The 21894-nt window shown below is 61.6% G+C and overlaps 1 protein-coding gene across 8 annotated transcripts; it reads left to right on the forward strand.

Moving 5' to 3' along the window:
* Positions 1 to 16: 16 nt before the first annotated feature.
* SLC26A11 (solute carrier family 26 member 11) lies at positions 17 to 16187 on the forward strand. Of its 8 annotated transcripts, none has more exons than XM_032322006.1 (18): positions 17 to 113; positions 1142 to 1381; positions 1899 to 2091; positions 2376 to 2461; positions 4647 to 4726; positions 6006 to 6148; positions 7245 to 7420; positions 7837 to 7909; positions 9388 to 9438; positions 10826 to 10886; positions 11740 to 11795; positions 11871 to 12011; positions 13144 to 13221; positions 13426 to 13525; positions 13966 to 14099; positions 14306 to 14403; positions 14546 to 14618; positions 15360 to 16187. In XM_032322006.1, the coding sequence occupies exons 2-18, from the start codon at positions 1148 to 1150 to the stop codon at positions 15449 to 15451; spliced, it is 1869 nt and encodes a 622-aa protein (XP_032177897.1). In that variant the 5' UTR covers positions 17 to 113; positions 1142 to 1147; the 3' UTR covers positions 15452 to 16187. The 8 variants fall into 8 exon arrangements, 6 of the variants coding, with proteins under 6 accessions (XP_032177897.1, XP_032177901.1, XP_032177900.1 ...); XM_032322012.1 differs by having other exon boundaries at positions 78 to 143; positions 1146 to 1381; XR_004280729.1 differs by lacking the exon at positions 15360 to 16187 and having other exon boundaries at positions 18 to 113; positions 13094 to 13221; positions 13426 to 13531; positions 13952 to 14099.
* The last annotated feature ends 5707 nt before the right edge of the window (positions 16188 to 21894 follow it).

Raw genomic sequence — 21894 nt, forward strand, 5'->3', positions numbered from 1 at the left:
CGCCCCGGGGTCACGTGGGCTCCGGGCTCCGCCCCCTCTCTCCTCCCTCCCCCTCCCTCTGCGGTTTCTGCGGACCCCGCTGCGGCGGCGCCCGGAGACCCCGAGCTGCGGCGGCGCCCGGAGACCCCGAGCTGCGGCGCCGGGTGAGTCCGCGGCGGGCGGGGAGCGGCGCCCGGCGCCCGGGCCCCGGGGCGGAGAAGGCGAGCTTCGGGGGACGGGCCGGGGTCGCCGGGGCGGCGCGGGGCCCGAGGGGGCGGGCTCCTCCAGCGGGACCCTTCCCCACGGCGTCCCCGCCGGTCCCCGCCGTCCTCGGCCTTGCCGGAGCGGTCAGGCGGCGCGGGGTCCCCACCGGAGACCGCGGGTCCGGGGCAAGCGTCTTCGTGGGTGGGAGGGGGCTGCGTCCAGCGCCGGGGCGGGGTGGGGGGTGCGGGGTGCGGGGCGGTCTGGGGCCGGCTCCGCGCGCGGCTGTGGGTCGGGACCCGAGAGGCTGTGGCGCGTCCTGAATTCCCGGCCTCGGACGCTGTCCCCGCGCCCGCTCAGTCCCGGGGCGCTCCTGCGGGACGAGAGAGCCACAGGTGGGGGGTGGGGCGCGGCCTCGGGCTGGGAGACCCGCACCGCCCGCGCCGCAGCCCGCCGTGGAGGGTGGAGCCGGCCCTGTGCGCGGGGCACGCCGGGGGCGCCCGGGGCGGCGGCAGCCCCCACCCCGCGGGGCGAGGGAGCCCCCGTGGACCTGCCGCTCCTCGCGCTGCTCCGGGTTAAATCCGTGGGGGAGGAGAAAGAGTTAAATTATCTCGGGGTTGGGGGAGGGGGGGAGAGACGGGGTCTAATTAGCGATTGCGCTTCTCACGGAGAAATCGTGTATCGCCTTTTTCCGGCCGAGGTCCGTGGACAGCCGGCAGCCGCGGCTGGGGCAGGTGGGATTCAGGGGGAGCAGTGAGCAGGCGCCAGGGTGGGGGGCGACAGCTATTCTTACGGTCCCTTCGTGCCCAGGTGTGGGTGCCTTTCAGAGCAGCGAAAGGGCGTGTTTAATCCCTGTGGCTCAGACCCCTCGGGAGACCCCTGTGCCTCTCCCGGGGCCCCAGACCCCGCTCGGTTGCTACATCCCACCAAGCCCAGACCCTGACCGCTGGTCCTGTTGCCCCCAGGCATGCCCTCCTCTGTGAAGGCGTTGGGTCAGGCCCGGCCGTCGGGTGCCGGCATGGCCCCCCAGACCCGCTGCTGCTCCCTGGCGGCCGTGCAGAGGCGGCTGCCCATCCTGGCCTGGCTGCCCGACTACTCGCTGCGGTGGCTGAAGATGGACTTGGTCGCGGGCCTCTCGGTGGGGCTCACGGTGGTTCCCCAGGCGCTGGCCTACGCGGAGGTGGCTGGACTCCCGCCCCAGGTGAGATCTCTGCCCCTGCCCCACCCCCACTGCAGCCGCTGCCCGGAAGCAGGTGGGAATGTATTATCTCCGCTGCAGACAAGCCGGCCGCCAGGACCCAGCCCCGTGGGGCCCCAGAAATCTCGGTGTACAGTCTGTAGCACGTGATGGCCTTTGGGCAGGTGCAGAGCCTCGTCACTGCTCTTGTCATAATTATAACTGAGCTGGTTCTGGGGTGTCCATCGGGGCAGGACGACTCACTGTGGTCTCAAGAGCGCTTTCTTAGGCCCACAGACTGAGCAAGCGCCCTGGCCCTTGTGTCCCTGCTGACACCCAGCTGGGTGCAGGTAGAGAGAGGCCCCTGGTCGCTGCGGGTCCACACTGTGTTCACGGAGGGCGAGCGCTTTGCCCTGTGTGCACTGCTGTGCCCGCCAAGGGACGGCCTCCACAGACCCTGTGCTCAGACATCTCCCCCCGGGACACTGGGGGCCCCCTGTGTGCCACCTCGATGCTTAGTGCTGTCTCCCCCCGCCCCCAGTATGGCCTCTACTCTGCCTTCATGGGATGCTTCGTGTATTTCTTCTTGGGCACCTCCCGGGATGTGACGCTGGGCCCCACGGCCATCATGTCCCTTCTGGTCTCCTTCTACACTTTCCACGAGCCCGCCTACGCTGTGCTGCTCGCCTTCCTGTCCGGCTGCATCCAGCTAGCCATGGGCTTCCTGCACTTGGGTGAGACTCTCAGGCCTTCCTGCCCGGGGCTACCAGGCACCTGCCTCCTGGAGAGGCCTTGGCTTTCGGCCTTCCCTTCTTTACCTGCCCTGTGCCTGTGTGCCCAGGGCTTCAGACCCTAGCCTCCCTTCCCCACCGTCCAGACCAGTCCAAACAGGGTGTGTGGCCCACCTGTCCCCAACCACACTCCCACCAAACCACCTCTCCCAGCCCACACCCACCCACCTCTGCTGGGACTGGGCAGAGCTGGGGCCGCCAGCTCAGTATCCCCTCTCGGCCGCCAGGCTTCCTGCTGGACTTCATCTCCTACCCCGTCATCAAAGGCTTCACCTCCGCTGCCACTGTCACCATCGGCTTCGGGCAGATCAAGGTAGGCACGCTGGTTGGCAGCCAGGCCCCTCCTGGGTCGCGGGACAGAGGCTGGCTTCCCTCTGTGCGGGCCAGTTGATGTGTTGCTCTTCCAAACCTCAGACCACAAGGTGCTCCCGTGGGTCTCCACGGATCCCGGCAGCCCTCGGGGGAGATGCTGCGTGCCGGTGGGACAGTACGACAGGTTATTGGGGTGACCGGCAGCGACAGCCTCGCCCCTGTTGGGGTTTGGGGGCCAGTGTGCTTGGTTTGCCTCACAGGGCGATTCGGTTCTGCTGCCTTCCCTACCCCCCTGGCCAGCGTGGCCTCGGGCCGTCCACGTCCTGTTGACATGTTGACGATCAAGTTGGTCTTCCCGTGCTCGTGCTCGTTTAGCTGGATTTCATTTTAATGTTTTTTTCTCCATTTTGTTCGGTATTTTTCCTTTAAGATTTTATTTATTTAAGAGAGCGAGCAAGTACAAGCGGAGTGAGTGGGGCAGAGGGAGAGGGAGAAGCAGACTCCCGGCCGGGCGTGGAGCTTGACGCCGGACTCGATCCCAGGACCCTGAAACCACGACCTGAGCCGAAGTCAGATGCTTCATGACTAAGCCAGCCAGGTGCTCTCTTACAGGTGGTGTTAGAAACAGAAATGTAAGGAGACTTGGCATCTGGGAAATACCGAATCGGGGGGCACCTGGGTGGCTCAGTCGGTGAAGCGTCCGACTCCTGATTTCAGCTCAGTTTGTGATCTCAGGGTCCGGGGATTGAGCTGCATCGGGCTCCATGCTGAGCACGGAGTCTGCTTGGGGTTTTCTCTCCGTCTCCCTTTGCCCCTCCCCCTACTCGCACTTTTTCTCTGTCTTTCTGTCTCTGAATAAATAAGTAAAATCTCTAAGGAGAATTTGTAAGAAATCCCGGAACTAGTTATCACCAGCGACTGTTTTCTTTTCACCGGGGGTTGAGGTCCCGAAGCACAGGGGTGGTTTTGCTTTGCAGCTGGCCAGCCCCGTGCTCTGTGCAGAAGTAGGTGAGTGCTCAGGGGGCTGTGCAGAGCGGAGTGGAGCCAGGTGTGCAGGCGATGGCCTGCCCCGTCTCAGGACCTGCTGTCTGCACTCCCTCGCTGAGGGATACCTCGCGTGGTCAGGGCTGGCCCCGCACAGCCTCCCTGGCGAGCCAGAGGAAAGGGGCGGACCTTCTCTGTGCTCCTGTGATGCCGGATGCTGGGCTAGACCCTCCCTTGCCTTGGGTTGTCCTGATGCCCCTGCAAGGGAGAGAGGAGGGAAGCCCTTAGGTGCGGCGGACGTGTGCGTGTGGCGTGTGCACGTGTGTTAGGGTGAGCCTGGCGGGTGCTGCTTAATGGGATAATCTGTCTTTTACTCTGAAACGGTGTCCTTTGCAGTTAGAACATATAGAAGGTAGCTTCTTTGTGTACGGGTGGTTGGCAACGCTAGGTCTCTTAAGTCTTTAACATCTTGACTAAGTCACAACAGCCATCTGAGAGCCTTGGGCCAGGGTGGGGGTCAGGAATCACAGGTTCTCCTGACCTGCCCTGGCAGGAGCTCCCTGGGTCCCAGAATCTAGTGTTTCCACCCTGGAGTCTGTCCCCGTTCAGGCTGTGTGCATGGGTTTTGGGATCTTGGAATCTGACTTTGTGGGGGTCTGGGCCTCAACCATCCTGCTAACACTCCACACCCATTCTCAAGTGGGATAAAGAATTAAAACACAGAGGAGAGCCCCTTTTCCCCTCCAAGGACCCTGCCTGCTTGTGTCCCCTTGCTGGAGGCCCTCTGAGCCCCTGGTGGTTCTGCCCAAAGCTTCACCTGATTTTCCCTCTAGGGGAGCAGTACCCGGCAGGTGGGCCTCAGACCAGTGGCAAGGGGGTGCGGGGCGTGTCAAGGGCAGTGGGGTCCATGGGGCAGGCACAGTGACCTGGACTGTGGACCAGGACAGGGATGTCCTGGTCTCTCTTTTTTAGATGACTTAGGCTGATTTTTTCACAAGGGAGAATTATTCACCAAGAAGTGTCGTTGACTGTTGAATGTGAAATGCCTTTTCGTTGGAGGATAATTCTGATCTCCTGCCCCTGGGAGCTTTGGGAATGGGCAGATGGTTCCCAGGGAGCCTTGGGTTGTGCCCCGGAAGGGGGCTGAGATGTGCTGAGATGCTGCAGGGGAAGGTTGTCTCACTCCTTCTGTGTTTGGACAGAACCTCCTGGGACTGCAGGATATCCCGAGGCAGTTTTTCCTGCAAGTGTATCAGACGTTCCGCAAGGTCGGAGAGATCAGGTACCTGCCGACCGTGGGGTCCTCGATTCCCTCTGGAGCCTGTCCCAGGCCCCACCCCGTTCCCCCACCAGCTGGCATGCATTCCAGTCCCCTGCGGCCCGGCCGCCCAGACTGGGTCCCAGAGCAGCACCAGCAGGCGTTGAGGAGCAGGTTAGAAACGGTCTCAGTCCGGGGAGCGGGTTAGAAACGCAGTCTCAGTCCGGGGAGCGGGTTAGAAACGCAGTCTCAGTCCGGGGAGCGGGTTAGAAACGCAGACTCAGTCCGGGGAGCGGGTTAGAAACGCAGTCTCAGTCCGGGGAGCGGGTTAGAAATGCAGTCTCAGTCCGGGGAGCGGGTTAGAAACGCAGTCTCAGTCCGGGGAGCGGGTTAGAAACGCAGTCTCAGTCCGGGGAGCGGGTTAGAAACGCAGTCTCAGCCGCGGGCAGCCCTGCTGCATCAGTCAGGGCTTGACAGGGCCCCAGGGAGTGGGGGCGCACACCCGAGGTTCGGAAGCTCTGACAGGGTCAGGAGCCGGTCCGCGAGGCCCCTGCACTCAGATTCCGTGGGTGGTAGGTGGGGGAGGGCCCTGTGCAGAGGAAGAGCCGGGGTGTCTCTGAAGGTTTGTAGCGCTGTGAGGAGAGCACACGGCGCAGGGGAGGCAGGTGCAGACAGAACGTGCAGGGAGAGGGGATGAGAGCTGGACCGCCACTCGTGCGCCTTCTTCGGATGAAGAACAGACAGGAGATGCTCCTAGAGGGGCCCAGCCGGAAGCCAGGACGCCTCGGTGGCCGGAGGAGCAAGAGGTCGCTGTGGTCTCGGGAGCTGCTGGGAGGGAGCGGGGACACCTGTGACCCACTGTCCTTTCCTCCACTGCTGATCGGCTGCAAGGCTTCCCGGGGCTGAATCCAGCTGAACCCGGGGCTCCCTGGCCCAGGACATGCAGACGCGGTCCTCCTAGCTGTGGGGCGGGGGTGGGGGCAGGGGAATCGAGACTGACAGGCCGGAGAGCCAGGCTGTGAAACATGAACCTTCCGGAACAGACTCAGCACCTGTGGCCACAGGGCTACGTGGCTGTTAATAGGAGCCTCTAGTCCTACCACCGTCGCGTTCGGGGCCTCGACTCCCCGGCCTGCATGTCACTGAGTGTTGAATAAAGCTGCGATGTAGAACAGGGATGCATGTGGCTTAGGGAAGAGCGAGGCGCGCCATCGGGAGAGAAGGTCTTCCGGTAGAAGAGGCGACGGGAGGGTGGAGGTGTGTGCCCGGGGCCAGCCAGGGTGTGACCTGTGTCCGTCCGCAGGGCGGGTGATGCCGTGCTGGGGCTGGTGTGCGTGCTGCTGCTGCTGGTGCTGAAGCTGATGCGGGACCACGTGCCCCCCGTGCACCCGGAGATGCCCCCGGGCGTGCGGCTCAGCCACGGGCTGGTTTGGACGGCCACCACAGGTGAGCGGGCTTCTGGCCGCGGCTGTCCTGCGCACCGGGCCGCACCTGCGAGGTTCTGCCGTCCCTGGTCTGGGTGTGACCCGGGCACCGGGGTACTGAAGCTTGCCAGCGGGCTCCGAGCCACAGCCCGGGTGGAGAGCGACGTCCAGTATGCTCGAGCATGGCCGATCTCAACTCCCAGGGACCTTTGCTGTGTCCGGAGGCATTTCTGATTGAGACTCCCGGATGGGGCTGTCGCAGGCACCTGGTGGGGGAGGCCAGCGAGGCCAGCGAATGCCTGCGGGGCACGGCCTGCCTTGGTGAAGGATGAGCTGGTTCAGAACATCCCGGTGTGAGGCCGGGAAGCCCTGGCTGGTCCCTGATGGAGAAAACACGCAGACCACATGGGGCGGGTTGAGCCATCTGGGGCTGAGCCTGGGTTTCCATCCTGGAAGGTTTTAAGCTGCTGAAGCTGTTGTCCCAACGACAACGTCAGTGATGAGGCTGTGATGTAGCCTTTTGAGAGCTCACTGGGTAATGGGGTCTGATTCTGGGGAGAGGTATATCCCCCCCATTTAAGAAGCCAGCACGGGGGCACCTGGGTGGCTCGGTCGGTTAAGCCTCCACCTCTTGGTTTTGGTTCAGGTTCTGTTCTCAGGGTGGTGGGATCGAGCCCCGTGTCAGGCCCCGCGCTCAGTGGGGGTCTCCTTGGGATTCTCTCACTCGCTCCTTCCACCTCCGCGCCCCGCACCTCCACACCCCCAGCTCAGTCATGCGCACACGCTCTCGCCTCTCTCTCAAATAAATAAAACCTTCAAAAAAATAAAAAGGCAAACAGCCAGCACCACTGGGGCGGGAGCCGAGAGGTGGGACCCGGGGTGACCCGTTGATGACACGGTAGCCGTATGTGTCGCTGTGGACCTGCTCCATGCTCTGGCGTTTGCCAGGCCATCCCCTGTCCCTGCCTGCCCCTCGGTCGCTGGTGTGTGCGGCATTTCCTGGCTGGAGTGTCGGGGGTGGTGGTGGCTGGGGACGGGTGTCGTGCTTCCTCACGTGTATTTACTGCCCCGTCGCCCAGAGGAGCCAGCTTTCACCGGCAGGTCTCCTTCTGTCCTAGCCCGCAACGCGCTGGTGGTCTCCTTTGCCGCCCTGGTCGCGTACTCCTTTGAGGTGACCGGATACCAGCCTTTCATTCTAACGGGGCAGACTGCCGAGGGGCTCCCTCCCGTCCGGATTCCGCCCTTCTCCGTGACCACGGCCAACGGGACAGTTTCCTTCGCCGAGATGGTGCAGGTGGGTGGAGAGGGGAGCCAGGCCTGCCGGGCGGAGCTGCGGTGGTCTCCGGGCCTGGGTCTGCACCTTGTAACGAGGAGCTCCAAGCCCAGCTGGGACCGCTGAGTCCCTGGGATGGGGCACCTCTGGGTGCAGTGACAGGCACGAAAGGGTCCTGACAGCAGGACCTCAAGGGACGCCACGTTTGGTGTTCTGGCCTGAGCCCAGGGTGCTCCTCGCGCTGTGGGCCCGGCAGTGCAGGGATGCGGTCGGTGCTCTGCTTTGCGTCCGGCCCGGAGGGTGAGCTCCCAGCCCTGCAGCTGAAGCTCGGCCTCGGGTCAGATGTGACGAGCCTGTGCTGGCCTTGGTGGGTCACTGCCTGGCCGGCCCCTCCTCACCTTCCCTGGAGGCTCAGCTGCTGTCCCCTCTCCCCTCAGGACATGGGGGCTGGGCTGGCCGTGGTGCCCCTCATGGGTCTCCTGGAGAGCATTGCGGTGGCCAAGTCCTTCGGTAAGCTGCCCGCCGTCCCGGCCCCCCGGTGGTGTCCTGGCCTTGCTGGCCTGCCCTCTTGCTTGCTTTTATCCGCTTTGGTTTTTAACAGCTTGAGTTTTCAATCGATGGAACGCGTGCTCGTGTATTTAACAGCGTAGTAGAAGCGCGTGTATGACGAAAACCGCCATCCGGCAGTGGCTGGTAACGTGTGTGATGGTCGCTCTGCTGCTGCCCGGAGGAGAAGGGCCTGTGTCTCGCCATCGCCTTTCTTGTGGCGTCAGCGTGTCTCCCACCTGTCCCCGCCGGCAGCGTCCCAGCGGATGGTGGGGCCGGAACAGTCTCATCTCGGGACAGACGCCACAGCTTCCACCCACTGGACACGGGGGGTTAAATAGCTTCGTGGGTCATGGTAAAACATAGTAGCTCAGGAAGGGATGAGGTTTAAGTTTTTCTTTATTTTTTATATGACTTATGTCTTTGAAAGTTTTTCCTAATAGATGGTAAGGGCTGTGTCTGACAGGTTCCCCAAATTCCTAAAAACCTAGCGGTGTGCTCTTCCCAGCTGGCGGAGCACGCCTGAGCCCTCCTCGCCCCTAGGGTGCCGGGACGCATTAATCTGCCTAAATGCCCACTGACTCGCAGACCTCGGATTTCTCCGGAGCCTGCTCGTCCCTGCGCGGCCCCTCCCTCGGGTCTGCGGGGCCTCCGGCTTCATGCTGTGCACGTGGATGACTCGTTCCTTTGGTGCTGTGATGGTCACATGCCCGTGGTCCTGGGCTGTGGGTCAGTTCTGAAGATGAACCCAGTGAACAGCACGTACATGGCTGCAGCCCTGTAGACCGGGTCTGCCTGTGCCCACGGCTCGAGTCTCCCGTCCTCCTGGAGACGCGTGCCTGATGGGCGTTCGCGGGCTTGTCACCACTAGCCCCCAGCGGCTGCACCCTGACCCGCCGCACGGGCCGATCAGATCTGCCTTGCGCAGTTTCTGTTTTTCCGATGATTTTCCCCGGGGCGGGGGGCTTCGGGGCCCTCTGGATTCTGCACCTCATAGCGTTTATGCCACTTGGGGCTTTGAAGCTGTTTTCTTCTGAAGTCACTGGACGTCGTGTCCGACCGTGGAAGCTGCTTGTTCTCTGAAACCGGGGCTGGAGACCCACAGCCTGCGGCCCAGGGGCGGTTTTTACGTTTTTAAACGTTTGAAAAGAGTTTCCAAAGAAGATTAAGATTTTGTGACGTACAAGAAGCGCGTGAATTGGTGTCTCCGTGTTTACAGAAGGTGGTGTCCCTGGAACGTGGTCTTGCTCATGCGTTCACGGGTCCCCATGCCAGCTTCCGGCTACGATAGGCGCCGAGTTGTCGGGACAGAGAGTGGCCCACAACGCCTACAGCGTTCCCAGCCTTGCCCTTTCTCGGAATGTGAGGGCTTCATTCCATGAATGTTTCCTCAGCGGTGACAGGTGTCTAGTGACAACGTTTTTATTGTTCTTTGTCTGTAGCTTCTCAAGGTGGTTACCGTGTCGACTCCAACCAGGAGCTGCTGGCCATCGGTAAGCGCCCCGCGGCGGCTCTCTGAGGCCCAGTGTGCGTCTCTGTGTCTGCCTGAGCCGCGCAGGTCCCGGGGGTGGTAGTGGAGAGGTCCAAGGAGCAGAGCTGGCCCCGAGTTGGGCCCTTTAAAAGGCTCGCGTTGATTCACCCGTAAACGATCGCTGGGAGCAGGCGGGTCACCTGTGGTGTCCCTGCTGGCTGCAGCTTGTCCAGCGCTGGCTCTTTGCCCAGCCCCGAGGGCTGTAGCCTTGTTCTGTCAAGGAACGCTCAGAATGTCCCCCCTGGGGTCAGATCGCTGAGGAACGTGGCCAGGTGGGACTTGCTGGACTTGATTGCCCAGGCCCCCCGCCCCAGGGCCTCCCTCCAGGCCGGCAGGCAGCTCCATGAAGACTCGGGGAGGCCCCAGCGTGGACAGCCTGTGCGTGGCATCCCGGTGTTGTCTGCATGAATCCAGCCTCTCTGGTGATTCATTGTGAGGGTGTGACGTGCGTGCTCATTTCTGCTATCATGACTGTTTGATTTTGTGGGCACCAGGCCTCTCTGCCTTTCCTTCCTGCTCCTGGTGAGGTGGGCGCGGTTCAGAGCGGGCAGCGGCACCAGGTGCCTTCCCGGCAGAGTCCACGGGAACCTGCCCCGTCCCCCCATCCCCTGCCCCACCCCGGCCCCTCCCTTATGGCAGCAGTTTGGACCGGAGCTGCTGGGTTTCCCGACAGCGGAGGGCATGGAGCCCCAGGATGGGTCACAGGAGCTTTGGGGGCGCTCATCTCTGAGCCCGTGCTGGCGGGCGTCACCCTGGTGGCTGGCAATGTGCAGTTGGCCAGGACTAGCTTGCTCCCTGTGACCCTCCGTGGTCTTTGTGAAGGTGCCAGGCTGAGCCACATGCCGGTGGGGCTGTCTGCGCTGAATGTGGGCTAATTTTCTCCGGTCCTGGGGCCCAGCCAGGTTCCGTCAGGTGGGGCTGGGTCAGCGTCACGGGGGCGGACCCCTTGTTAACCATGACCTTCTGCCCTAGCTGGTCATCTCACGAGAAGACTATGGCCTGGAGGCACTCGGGTGCGGCGGGTGGGCAGCCAGCCTCTGGGCAGCCTTAAGTGTGCTCAGCCCCTCCTGGGGAGGGGGGAAAGTGGGGAAAGGTGTTCAGCTTACCGGGCAGGCCTGGGGCCGAAGTTACGTTAAAGGGAGGGTCCATGAATTTGGCAAAGATCATGGTTTGTCTTCCCTTCCCCGAGACAGGCACACAGACACAGACGTAGGTCCCCGGGGTGACTTCTCTGGGCTCATGTCTTCTGTTTTCTCCCTGGTTTTGGGCCTCCTTTTCTCTACCCCCCCCAGTCTGTGTCAAACCCTTCTCTCTCCTGGGTAAACCTCTTCCCTCGGCTTTCTTCCCAGGCCTCACCAACGTGCTGGGCTCCCTCGTCTCTTCCTACCCGGTCACCGGCAGCTTTGGACGGTGAGTGACCGTGTCCTTCCTTCTCTGTGCTTCGGGGGCAGGGGAGGGGGTCCCAGCCCAGGCCTGAGGGTCCGTGTCCGCCTCAAAGAGCCTGCCCGGTCCTTGCCCACATCTCGATCCCACTTTGTTGTCCTCTGGGGCCGAGGTCAGCCCGCCAGCAGCTGCGTCTCTAGATCAGCGGCACCCGTGGCAGGCAGGAGGGGGTCTGCTCTGCCGCCCTTCCTGATCTCACGTGGTTTTCTCTGATGGCCTTGTGGTTTACTCCTAAAATGTTCCCAGCCCGTGGCCGTGCTCCGTGTGTGTCCTGGCGGGTGCCTTCCTAAATAAAGGAAGTGGGGTCAGGAACCACTGCCCTCTGCCTGCAGAAGGAGGGGAGGGTCACGCACAAGCGTCCACAAGCGCAGTGCCACTGATGGCCCCTCGCGAGGCAGAGGGTGATGTGGGGCCGAGAGGGGGTGGACACCTCAGCCTGCAGGGCCCAGATCCCTGGACCCGCTGGCCCCACCCTGAGTACCAGGCCCCCCGACACCCCCACAGCTCTGCATCCCAGGGGCCCCAGGGCATCCTCAGTGTCCCCCTTGCAAACAGGCGTCATGGCGGGGGCCACATCGGAGTTACCAGAGGTTACGTGGGGAGTGTGTACAGCAGGGCCGGGGGCCACTTTGTGGGATAAAAGCTCTGTTCCCTTGTGATAAAACTTTTTACCTGCTCCTGCTGCACGAGCAGTGTGCCGAGGCCAGCACCAGTGTCTGCGGGGCCGTGACGTCCCCTGGCAGGCGCTCCTGTCCCGGGAGACTGGCCTCCCTGCTCTCCCGGGCTCCTACAGCCACTAACGGCCTCTGTTGCCTTCCAGGACGGCTGTGAATGCCCAGTCGGGGGTGTGCACCCCGGCAGGGGGCCTGGTGACAGGTGAGCACCCCCCTTGTGCCCGGACTGCGTGCGGGGGGCGGGGCTGGAGGTCACGAGCACCCCGTGTCCCCACAGGCGTCCTGGTGCTGCTGTCGCTGAACTACCTGACCTCGTTGTTCTACTACATCCCCAAGTCCGCGCTGGCGGCCGTCATCATCATGGCTGTGGCCCCGCTGTTCGACACCAGGGTCTTCGGGACGCTGTGGCGCGTGAAGAGTACGTGTGCCCTCGCCTGCCTCGCGCACACACGCGTCCCGGGTTCTTCCCCCACGGCCTTTGCCGACCCAGGCGGTCGGGCTGGAGCTGGGCGGGCTTTGTCCTGGGAGGTGGTCCCGCTGCCGGCCGTGGGTCAGGGCGTCCTTCAGCCCCTCAGGCCACCAGGAGCCCCAGACCAGCTCCGTGAGGTGCTGAGCGAGCCTGCAGCTGACAGGGTACCCGCTGCTCCCCCTCCTCCCGCACCCCTCCACCCTCCCTCCTCCCCCAAACCTCCTCCCCTCCCCGCCTCTCCCGCACCCCTCCCTGCCCCCTCCGCTCCTCTCTCTCCTCGCCGGCTGCTCCTTTCCCAGCCCCAAGCCGGGTCCAGCCGGGGGACAACGGGAGACTTCCAGGGTGACCGGCCTGTCCCGACAGAGCAGTCCCAGCTCCTGGGCCAGTCACAGTGGTCGGGACCCTCCGCGCCTGCAGGGCCTTCCCTGGAGCAAGTGTCTGTTCTGGGGGAGGGATGGGGCTCGTGGGCTCCTCTGCCGTCGGCCCCCCCGGAGTCACCAGGTGAGGGAAGTGGTGGTTCTAGGTGGTTCTCAGCCCACACGTCCCTGGGACAGCCCCGAGACGGGCGCTGCTGTGCCTCCGTGGGCACCTGGGTGGCCTCAACAGCTGATGCTTCCTGCTCGCACCGAGGCCCCAGGAGGAGGGGGGCCTCGTCTGAGTGATGCATGTCAAGGTCAAGTCCTGGGTGAACCCCCAAGTACCCCCCCTCAAGCCTTTTGCACCAGGATACCTTGTCCTGCGCTCAGAGAAGTCACTGGTTGCCCAGGGTCAGCCTCTGGGAGGTCGCAAGGCCTCCCTGGCCCCCAGCGTCCTGGGCCTGGCCCCGTCCCTAAGTCCTGTCGTCAGGCCCCTGACAAATGTGCACTGTGGATGGGCTCCCAGAGGGCAGGGGCTTGGGCCAGGCCCTCAGGTCTTGGCCCCTCCACCAGGCTGGGAGGGGCGGGGCTGACAGGCCTCTGAGCCCACATGGCCTGTGAGCGGTGTCAGGGGGTCCCCCGGGGGCTTTAACCAGCCGGACGGCTCTCTTCCAGGGCTGGACTTGCTGCCCCTCTGTGTGACGTTCCTGTTCTGCTTCTGGGAGGTCCAGTACGGCATCCTGGCCGGGACCCTGGTGTCTGTGCTGATCCTGCTGCACTCCGTGGCCAGACCCAAGATGCAGGTACCAGCCCTGCCCTTCTCCCCGTGAGAGGGATCTGTGGCCTCAGCGGCCTGGGTGAAGGTGCCGACTTCTCATGCGCCAGCTTGTCTGCCCTGTGCTCCCCAACTCCCAGGGGCGTGGGTTGGGGGCTCCTGCCTGGTCGGGCTGCCCTAGCCCAGCTGCCAGCTCGGATGTGCCTCCCCTCACGCTGTCCCCTGTCCCCAGGTGTCAGAGGGCCCGGTGCTGGTCCTGCAGCCGGCCAGCGGCCTGCATTTCCCCGCGGTGGAGGCCCTCCGGGAGGCGATCATCACCCAGGCCCTGGAAGGTACGCGGGCAGAGTGGGGAGGGTGCGTTCGTGCCCTGCTGCCGCCAATGTCTCCGCACCCCAGTCTGCTGCCGCAGGACCCGAGCCTTGTCTCAGCTCTGGGGCGACCCTCCCGCTCCTGCATCCGGGAGGCTCCCTCAGGGCAGCGCCGAGCCGGTGCTTGCTGTCTGCACGCAGCAGGGTAGGCTGTTCCCAATCTCGGTTCCTAAAGACCCAGCCTTTCGTCCGGGGCATTGGGATTTAGGGGAGCAAAGGGACCTGTTTGTTCCCAAGGGGAATCACTGTGGTCTCCAGACAGCTGTTGTCTGGGGTCCTGCCAGCCCTGCCTGCCCGCTGTCCGCTGGGGACGGAGCCCCCTGTGGCCTCGCCGTGCCCCCGCCCCGGGCCAGGGCCTCCCGCAGCCGCCCCGCCCCTTGTGACCTGTGGCCCCATCTCCGCAGCGTCGCCCCCGCGCTCTGCCATCCTGGAGTGCTCGCACGTCTGCAGCGTCGACTCCACCGTGGTGCTGGGGCTCGAGGAACTGCTGGAGGACTTCCACAGGCGCGGCGCCACCCTCGCCCTCGTGGGCCTGCAGGTGGGCGGCGTCAGCGGCGCTGGCCGGGCTTCTGTCCCGCCCCACGCCTGCCCGTGAGGGCCGTGTGGTTACCATCCCTGCGCCGGGGCCCCAAGCAGCTGCCCGAGGTCCCATGTCCCACCTGCCCGCGGTCCTACGGCGAGGTCGCCGGGCCCGCTGGCTCCAAAGCTCACTCCCGAGTGCCACCTTCTCTGTCGGGTTTGCAGCGCTCGTCTCCGTGGTTTCCCTGAGTGAGAATGTGAACAGCCTCCCACTTCTAGCGCGGCGGAAAGCCCGTTTCTTCTCTCCGTCCTCCGGCGCGGAGGTGAAGTTGTGTCTGCCGGGAGGCTAGGCCAGGCTGTGACGCGCGGTGGTGCTGGGCCTGGGGGCCGGCCCATCTGTGCCTGCGGGCAGCAGCGGCCCTGCCCCCCCACCCCGCCTGGAGTTAGAGTTTCTCTGCCCCGCAGGTTCCTGTCCTCCGTGTCCTGCTGTCCGCGGACCTGAAGGGTGTCCAGTACTTCTCCACCCTGGAAGAGGCAGGTGGGTGTCGGCAGAGTCCCTGGAGAGAGAGCCGCGGCCACGTGGCCCACCGCCCGCGGGATCGGGGGCAGGACCGCGGGACAGAGACTGCTCCGGAGGGTGGGGCGGCCTAGTGCGAGCGTGGGGGCAGGGGCATTGTGCGCGAAGCGGAGGGCAGGCCCCCCTGTTCTGGGAGGTATCTGGGGGGGGGGTTAATGACGCGTGGCGTGTACCCTGTGGACACACGCACCTCGTGTGCGGCTCGAGGTGTGACCGGTGGGTACAGCCAGGTGTGCACTGATGAGATGTGCACCATTTCCATCGTTCCGGAAAGTGCTGTCAGTCCGTCCTCGTGACCCCCACTGGGGGCAGCCACTGTTCCGTTCCCTCCCCCCGGGTCAGCTCTGCCTGTTCTAGAACCTCACGTAACTGGAATTGAAGGACTTGGTCTGTGTCTGATTTCTGGGTCTTAACGGGGTGTCGTTGCTGGGAGCAGCTTAGGCGCTGACCCACAGGAGACGGGAGATGTGGCCTGACCGTGCCAGGGGACCACTTGGCCCTAAGGAAGGGTCATCTGGGCGTGGACAGTGATGAGACGCTGCCAGGGACTTAGGTGGAAGCTGCCTGGGCTGGGAGTGCCGGCCAGGGGCACCCAACTCCCTGAGACCCAGGACTCGGAAGCGCCACCTTCATCCCATCCTGGGACGTGGCCCTTCCTCACTTTGGTCTCTTTCGAGCTTGGGAACCTTGTATTTTCTGCAGAGAAGAGCCTGCTGCAAGAGTCGGGGACCCAGCCGTACAACGTTGGCGAGGACTCCGTTCCGGAGCACAAGGTCGCCCTGCTGAAGGCCTGAGCGGGGGCTGGTGCCCATCTGATGCCTGGGGAATCCCGCAGAAGGTTCTGGGTGCTGTGATGCCAGATGCCGCCCTATGAACGCCTCGGTCTGGGCTCTGCGCAGGTGACCCCCGGGGGAGGAGGGAGCCACGCATCGGGATGCACGGTGGGACTCGCGCGCTTCATTCGGGGTGACTGGAAAGTCGTCTCCCTCTGCTCCTGGGCATGAACCTTTTCCTGAAGGACAGTTTGCAAAGAGCCTTCTGGAACGACTGACCCAGTGGAGGGGGGCAGGATTTCCACCTGGTTGGGGGGCCGGGTCTTCACGCCCCAGCCCCTTCCCGGTTCCGGGGCGGCGGGGTCGGGCAACGCCGAGGCGGGTTCCAGTCTGGGTGGCGGCATCTGCGCTGTTCTTGGGAAGGAAACCGAGATGTGCCAAATGACTTAACGTGTCTGTGAAAAGGAATTTTGTTGTCAGTGTTTTTTAAATTAAAAAAGCAAGAGCTTTGTTGTTTTTGTAAAAACCGTAAATGCTTATTGTAAAGTGTACTGGAAACCACCCCCCTGTCCACTTTGGTGGTCGCCCAGGCCCGTCCCCGCGGTGCGCGTGCTCGTCCGTGTCAGCGCGCGGGCCTGTGCTCCCAGCCGCGTGTGGACGGGGTCATGGCGTACGCGGTGCTCTGTGACCACAGTTCCGTGCAGTCCTCACTGTGAATTACTCCTTGTGATAATAAATTGAGAATACATGGACTGTAGCATCTCCGATGTGCTTTATTCCGTGTCTGTGTCACAGCGGGCGCCCCGAGCCTCGGCACGTGAACCTCTCTCGCCCGGCGGGTACGGACACCTTCTGCCTCCGCCGTCCCAGCCAAGGAAGGTCGGGCCCCTGGGGCTTCGAGAAAGAACTCGCCGTGTAGGCGGGCGCCACGGAGTTCCCCGGCGTTCCTGGCAGGATGTGTTCTGGCCCCTGACCCACCCCCACCCCTGAATCTGGATTTCCTGACCTCGAGCAGCCCCTCTCTCTGTGCAAACGAGCATGTCCTGGAGCTCTGCGCTCTGGGCTGCCTCTTCCCAGGGCCCCGTGGAGCAGCCGTCCCGTGGTTCGGGGCCCCCACGCCAAGCGCGCCCCTTCTTGGACCGAGAGACCACCCCGGTGGCAGAGCGGGCAGATCCGGGTGCCCTGGCAGCCCTGCCCTCTGGGGTCTGCACCCAGAGCCGCGGCCGTGAGCGGACCTGAGGATGGTTAGCACAGCCTCGGCGATTTCGGGAAGTGAAAGCCAGCAGAGTGTCCCCTTGGCCGCAGGGCCGTGTGGCAGGTGAGGGAACCCGGCGGAGCCATGCGTCTGCTCGCTGCCACTTTTGAGGAAAAAGAGAGGGTTGCAGAGCGATGTCCTGAAGATGCGTCTGTGTGACTGACATGGCGATGTCTGTCTGAGCTTAAGGAAAGTCCTGGAAAGATCTACATCCAACTGACACGAGGAGTCATGCTGACATTACACGACTTCTGTTCATTTTAACTGTCTACGTGTGGTTTAGTTTCTCAATGATGCATTCATATATAGGTAAAAATTAAGTTATGGCTCAAAATTAATTTATATTAAATTTATATTAATATGTATAATTACACATTTGTTAAGTTTAAAATTAACTTACAATTTACTAACTTTTTTTTTTAATTTTTTATTTTTTATAAACATGTATTTTTATCCCCAGGGGTACAGGTCTGTGAATCGCCAGGTTTACACACTTCACAGCACTCACCAAAGCACATACCCTCCCCAATGTCCATAATCCCACCCCTTCTCCCAACCCCCCTCCCCCCAGCAACCCTCAGTTTGTTTTGTGAGATTAAAAGTCACTTATGGTTTGTCTCCCTCCCAATCCCATCTTGTTTCATTGATTCTTCTCCTACCCACTTAAGCCCCCATGTTGCATCACCACTTCCTCATATCAGGGAGATCATATGATAGTTGTCTTTCTCTGCTTGACTTATTTCGCTAAGCATGATACGCTCTAGTTCCATCCATGTTGTCGCAAAGGGCAAGATTTCATTTCTTTTGATGGCTGCATAGTATTCCATTGTGTATATACACCACATCTTCTTTATCCATTCATCTGTTGATGGACATCTAGGTTCTTTCCATAGTTTGGCTATTGTGGACATTGCTGCTATAAACATTCGGGTGCACGTGCCCCTTCGGATCACTACGTTTGTGTCTTTAGGGTAAATACCCAGTAGTGCAATTGCTGGGTCATAGGGCAGTTCTATTTGCAACATTTTGAGGAACCTCCATGCTGTTTTCCAGAGTGGTTGCACCAGCTTGCATTCCCAACAACAGTGTAGGAGGGTTCCCCTTTCTCCGCATCCTCGCCAGCATCTGTCATTTCCTGACTTGTTGATTTTAGCCATTCTGACTGGTGTGAGGTGATATCTCATTGTGGTTTTGATTTGTATTTCCCTGATGCCGAGTGATGTGGAGCACTTTTTCATGTGTCTGTTGGCCATCTGGATGTCTTCTTTGCAGAAATGTCTGTTCACGTCCTCTGCCCATTTCTTGATTGGATTATTTGTTCTTTGGGTGCTGAGTTTGCTAAGTTCTTTATAGATTTTGGACACTAGTCCTTTATCTGATATGTCGTTTGCAAATATCTTCTCCCATTCTGTCAGTTGTCTTTTGATTTTGTTAACTGTTTCCTTTGCTGTGCAAAAGCTTTTGATCTTGATGAAATTTACTAACTTTTGAACTTGCTAAATTTATAATTATATGATTATTAATTACAGAATTAAAGCTTCATTTTAGGAAAAGAGCAAAGACTGGAATGGATCGCGGCACAGAAAGACTTCGGAATTTGTTGTCCAAGGATGCCCACTGGGCTCCACCGACGCCCCTCATCGGCGGACGAGTCCCTCTGGGCCTTGGCCTGTGCCCCGGGGCCCGCCGCGTGGTGCTGATGGTGCTATTGGAGCAGGATGGGCCCTTGTCCATACGGCTCAGCTCTTATAAAAAGAGCGGTTTGGTCCAGACACACACGTGGGGAGAAGCTGTGTGATCAAGAAGGCAGAAGCCTGGGGGATGCTTCTGTGAGGCAGGAACAGCAAAGGTGGCCAGTAAGCCACAGCAGCTGGGAGAGGGGCCCGGGTCGGAATCTGCCTCACAGCCTCGGGAGGACCCGCCGCGCCGAGCCCGGGATCCTGGCCTTCGTGCCCCCCGACTCCTGCCCAGTGTGTGCTGCTGTGTGACAACAGCCCGGGCAAACCGATGTGGTGTTCCGTGCTGGCAGGTCGGGCCCTCATCGTGTCCCAGGAAGCCTCGTGCTGAGAATGGCAGACTGTGGGCCTACGGGCGTGAAAGAGGGTATGTGCCAAGCAGCAGCCCATGGGCTCTGCCACCCATCGCAGCCGCTCCCGGAGCCCCAACCGTACACTGGACGATGGCCCAGGTCCACGGACTCGATGGGAGCCACACGAGCTATCTTACCATTTCCAGTCACCCTAGCGAATGAGGATCGGTGAAATTAACGTTTCGTTTGACCCGTTAGACCCGCTAGACCCGCGATTCTATCGTTTCAGCACGTGGACTATACACAGCTCACCGACCGGACGGTTGGTGTCAGTTTGCTCATAGGATGTCTTGAAACCCTGTTTCAAGGATGCTGTGGATGGTGTGCCCACAGCCCGCTGTGAATCAGATCAGCCACGCTTCGAGTGCTGCGGGCCACGTGTCCTGTGGCTGCCGGGCAGGATACCCCAGGTTTGAGACGTCCGCATCTGGCGTGGTTCGGAGGCCCCGGCTGCTCCGAGCTCCTGGCTCACGCCTCTGCTTGTCTCCACTCCATCCCTGGGGTGGTCGTGGGACTCGCTGGTGCGGGGACGTGGGGGCGGCAGAGGAGGTGGCGTGCGGTGGCCGGCTGGTAGACAGCTGTGTCGAGTCCAGGCTGCTCTGGTCTCTCGCTGCATGACGTGGGGTGGATTGTCTAATCTCCCTGACCCTTAATCTCCGCGTCCTCCAAAGGGCTGTCGCAGGGATGGAGCTGAGGGGCAGGGTAGGGAGGGACGGGCGTGTACCGGGCTCTGAGGAGACACCGCGGCTGGGAACCAGACCTCCCGGCCCTGTCCTTCCTGGGTTCTCCCGTCCTCTGCTCTGAGCATGAACCCAAGGCCTTCCTTGATGAGCCTGTGTTTGGGGGCTGCTCCCCCGCTGGAGGCTGCTCGAGGCAGGACTCTGAGGGTGGGACGGGGGTGGGGGGAGCTTTAGGCCCCGGGCTGCCGCGTGGTGCTCCTCCCCTACCCCAGGGAAATGAACCCGGGCAGGGTTCCTCTGTGCCTGCAGTCTGAGGCCACCGTGGAGCAGTCCCCCCAGTGCCACCTGCTCGTACAGGGCCAGCCGCATGCTAATGTGGGGAGCAGTGAGTGTCCCCATGAGTGCCAGAGTGGGCGGGGGGCCTCCGTCTTCAGGACAACATCCCCCTGGAGCCGGGCCACCCTGCCTGGGCTGACCCGGAACCAACAGCAAACCTTCTCCTGGCTGTGATGTGGTTACTTATATAAACCCTGTTCACACAGACGTACCTACCCTCTGTAAATTCAGCGACTGATGCCGGCAGAGAGCTTGTCCCCCCTCCCTGCTTTAGAATAATTTCAATCCTGTGGAAGGACCCAAGTTTATCCAAACCATAGGAACCCTCGGCGGTACCAGATGACTGGGTGTCTCCGAGCAGATCGGGCAAAGCCCACGGGGCTGATGCCTGCGGCAGGTTGAATTCTGTCCCCTGAAGAGGGATCTTGACCCTAGAAGCCTGTGACTCTGACCTTCTATGGAAACAGGGTTTTTGAGGATGTCATTAGTTGTGCTCAGAGGAGGTCACACTGGATCGGGGTGGCCCTAAATCGACAGCTGGGGGGATGGAGACCCATAGGTAAGGAGAATGCCATCAAGTCACTTGGCTGCTTTCTTCTCAGTTCTGTGTCCCCTGCCCCCAAAACAAGGAACTCCAGCACCTCCATAAGGCTGCCCTTCTGTCTGTGCGGGCCTGCAGCCCCCGTGGGGACTCCGGTGCCGATGGAGGTGGGTTTTGGACCCCACTGTTCCAACCTGAGGGACATCGGACTTGGACAGTTCTTAATTCCGTGGGGTCAAGAGTATGATCCCTAGTCGAGAATATCCAGACCCCAAACACTGGCTCCCACCAGCCAAACTCAGCCCTGACCCATCTGTACCCCAAAGCCTGTTTCAGGAGCCACGTGACCAGCAAGCCTCGCTCAAACAGACGTGTGGTCTTCCCGTGGGAAAACCCAGAGCCGGAGAGAAGACCCGAACGCAGGCTGGTGGGTAGACACGACCATGGTCGAGAGCTGCAGGCCCCTCTTGTTTTGCACGGCTTTTAGTTACACGGCTCTGAGATGAACAAGCGCGCTCTGTTCAGGCTGGCCTGGTCGCACAAGCCCAGCTTTGAGGTGGCTGGAGGCCAACCCAGTCCAGAGCCACAGAGCCACACGCCCCCAGGCCTAGATTCTCCTCATAAGGCCCCCTTGTTCTCTGCCCCTCCGACCCCTGCCTGCACTTACGCTCCCTGCAAAGTGTGCCTCCCTCCTGGCTACCCCGAGCAGGAGACCGTCCTTCCTACAGGCGACCCCAGGACCCTTAGTACCCGCAGGCGAGGAGCAAGGCCGGCCAACCAGATAGGTGTGGGGTCCCACTGAATCCGTTCTGCAAACACGGGTGGCTGCAAGGTCGAAATCAAGGACATTTCAGATGCTCCGCCATCGGGGGTCTTGAAGATGCTCTCTGCAGGGTTTGGCCAGGTAGACCAGGTGGCTGAGTCAGCGGGCTCGTCCGCTGGCGGCCTGCCGCGGACACCGGGGAGATTGTGCGGGCAGGCTTTCTGCCAGCAGATGTTCCCGAGAAGGGGTCAGGCTCTTTGTGGACGCTGGGCGGAGGGGAGAGAGCCAAGCCTGCAGCCTCGCACCACCGCATGTGCGGGGACGAAGCTGAGGGAGGTTGACACCACCTGAAACCTTACCTCGCCTCTTCCTTCCTTCGTCCCGCGACCCCATCCTCCTCCCGCACTGACGTCAGTCTCTGGTCCTGGCTCAGCTGCGCCAAGGAGACTGCGCCTGCCGCTGTCCTTGTATTTTGTTGTTTTTCTGTCTTATTTCCTAAAGGTGTTAGCTCGTACATGTCATTTTATGTCATACTATGTATGTATTATTTTTTCAGAAGTTGTGTGCCCATTGCGACGTGTACGTTTATGGCGTGTATCAAGACTAGGGAGCGTGAGGGGTCTTCTCTGCGAGTCCCCGCAGCGGGCTCAGAACCCCTGGCTTTTCCGTGTGTTCTTCGTTGTCTGTATTTGGTGTACTCCGTGCGGTCTGACTTGGTTCTTGGGGTCGCTAACCATCTTCATGGTGCAGGTGTCCTGATGACAGGACCACGTACTGCCTGGTTCTCAGCACCCAGAGGC

The sequence above is a fragment of the Mustela erminea genome, chromosome 18 (genome assembly GCF_009829155.1).
Source record: "Mustela erminea isolate mMusErm1 chromosome 18, mMusErm1.Pri, whole genome shotgun sequence".
Lineage (NCBI taxonomy): Eukaryota > Metazoa > Chordata > Mammalia > Carnivora > Mustelidae > Mustela > Mustela erminea.

Bases quoted from the DNA above. Each gene is read 5' to 3' on its own strand.
- SLC26A11 (XM_032322006.1), top strand. From the start codon at position 1,148: ATGCCCTCCTCTGTGAAGGCGTTGGGTCAGGCCCGGCCGTCGGGTGCC. The intron at 1,382-1,898 runs GTGAGATCTCTG...CCCCGCCCCCAG, and splicing joins TGGCTGGACTCCCGCCCCAG to TATGGCCTCTACTCTGCCTT. The intron at 12,012-13,143 runs GTACGTGTGCCC...TGCTTCTGGGAG, and splicing joins GACGCTGTGGCGCGTGAAGA to GTCCAGTACGGCATCCTGGC.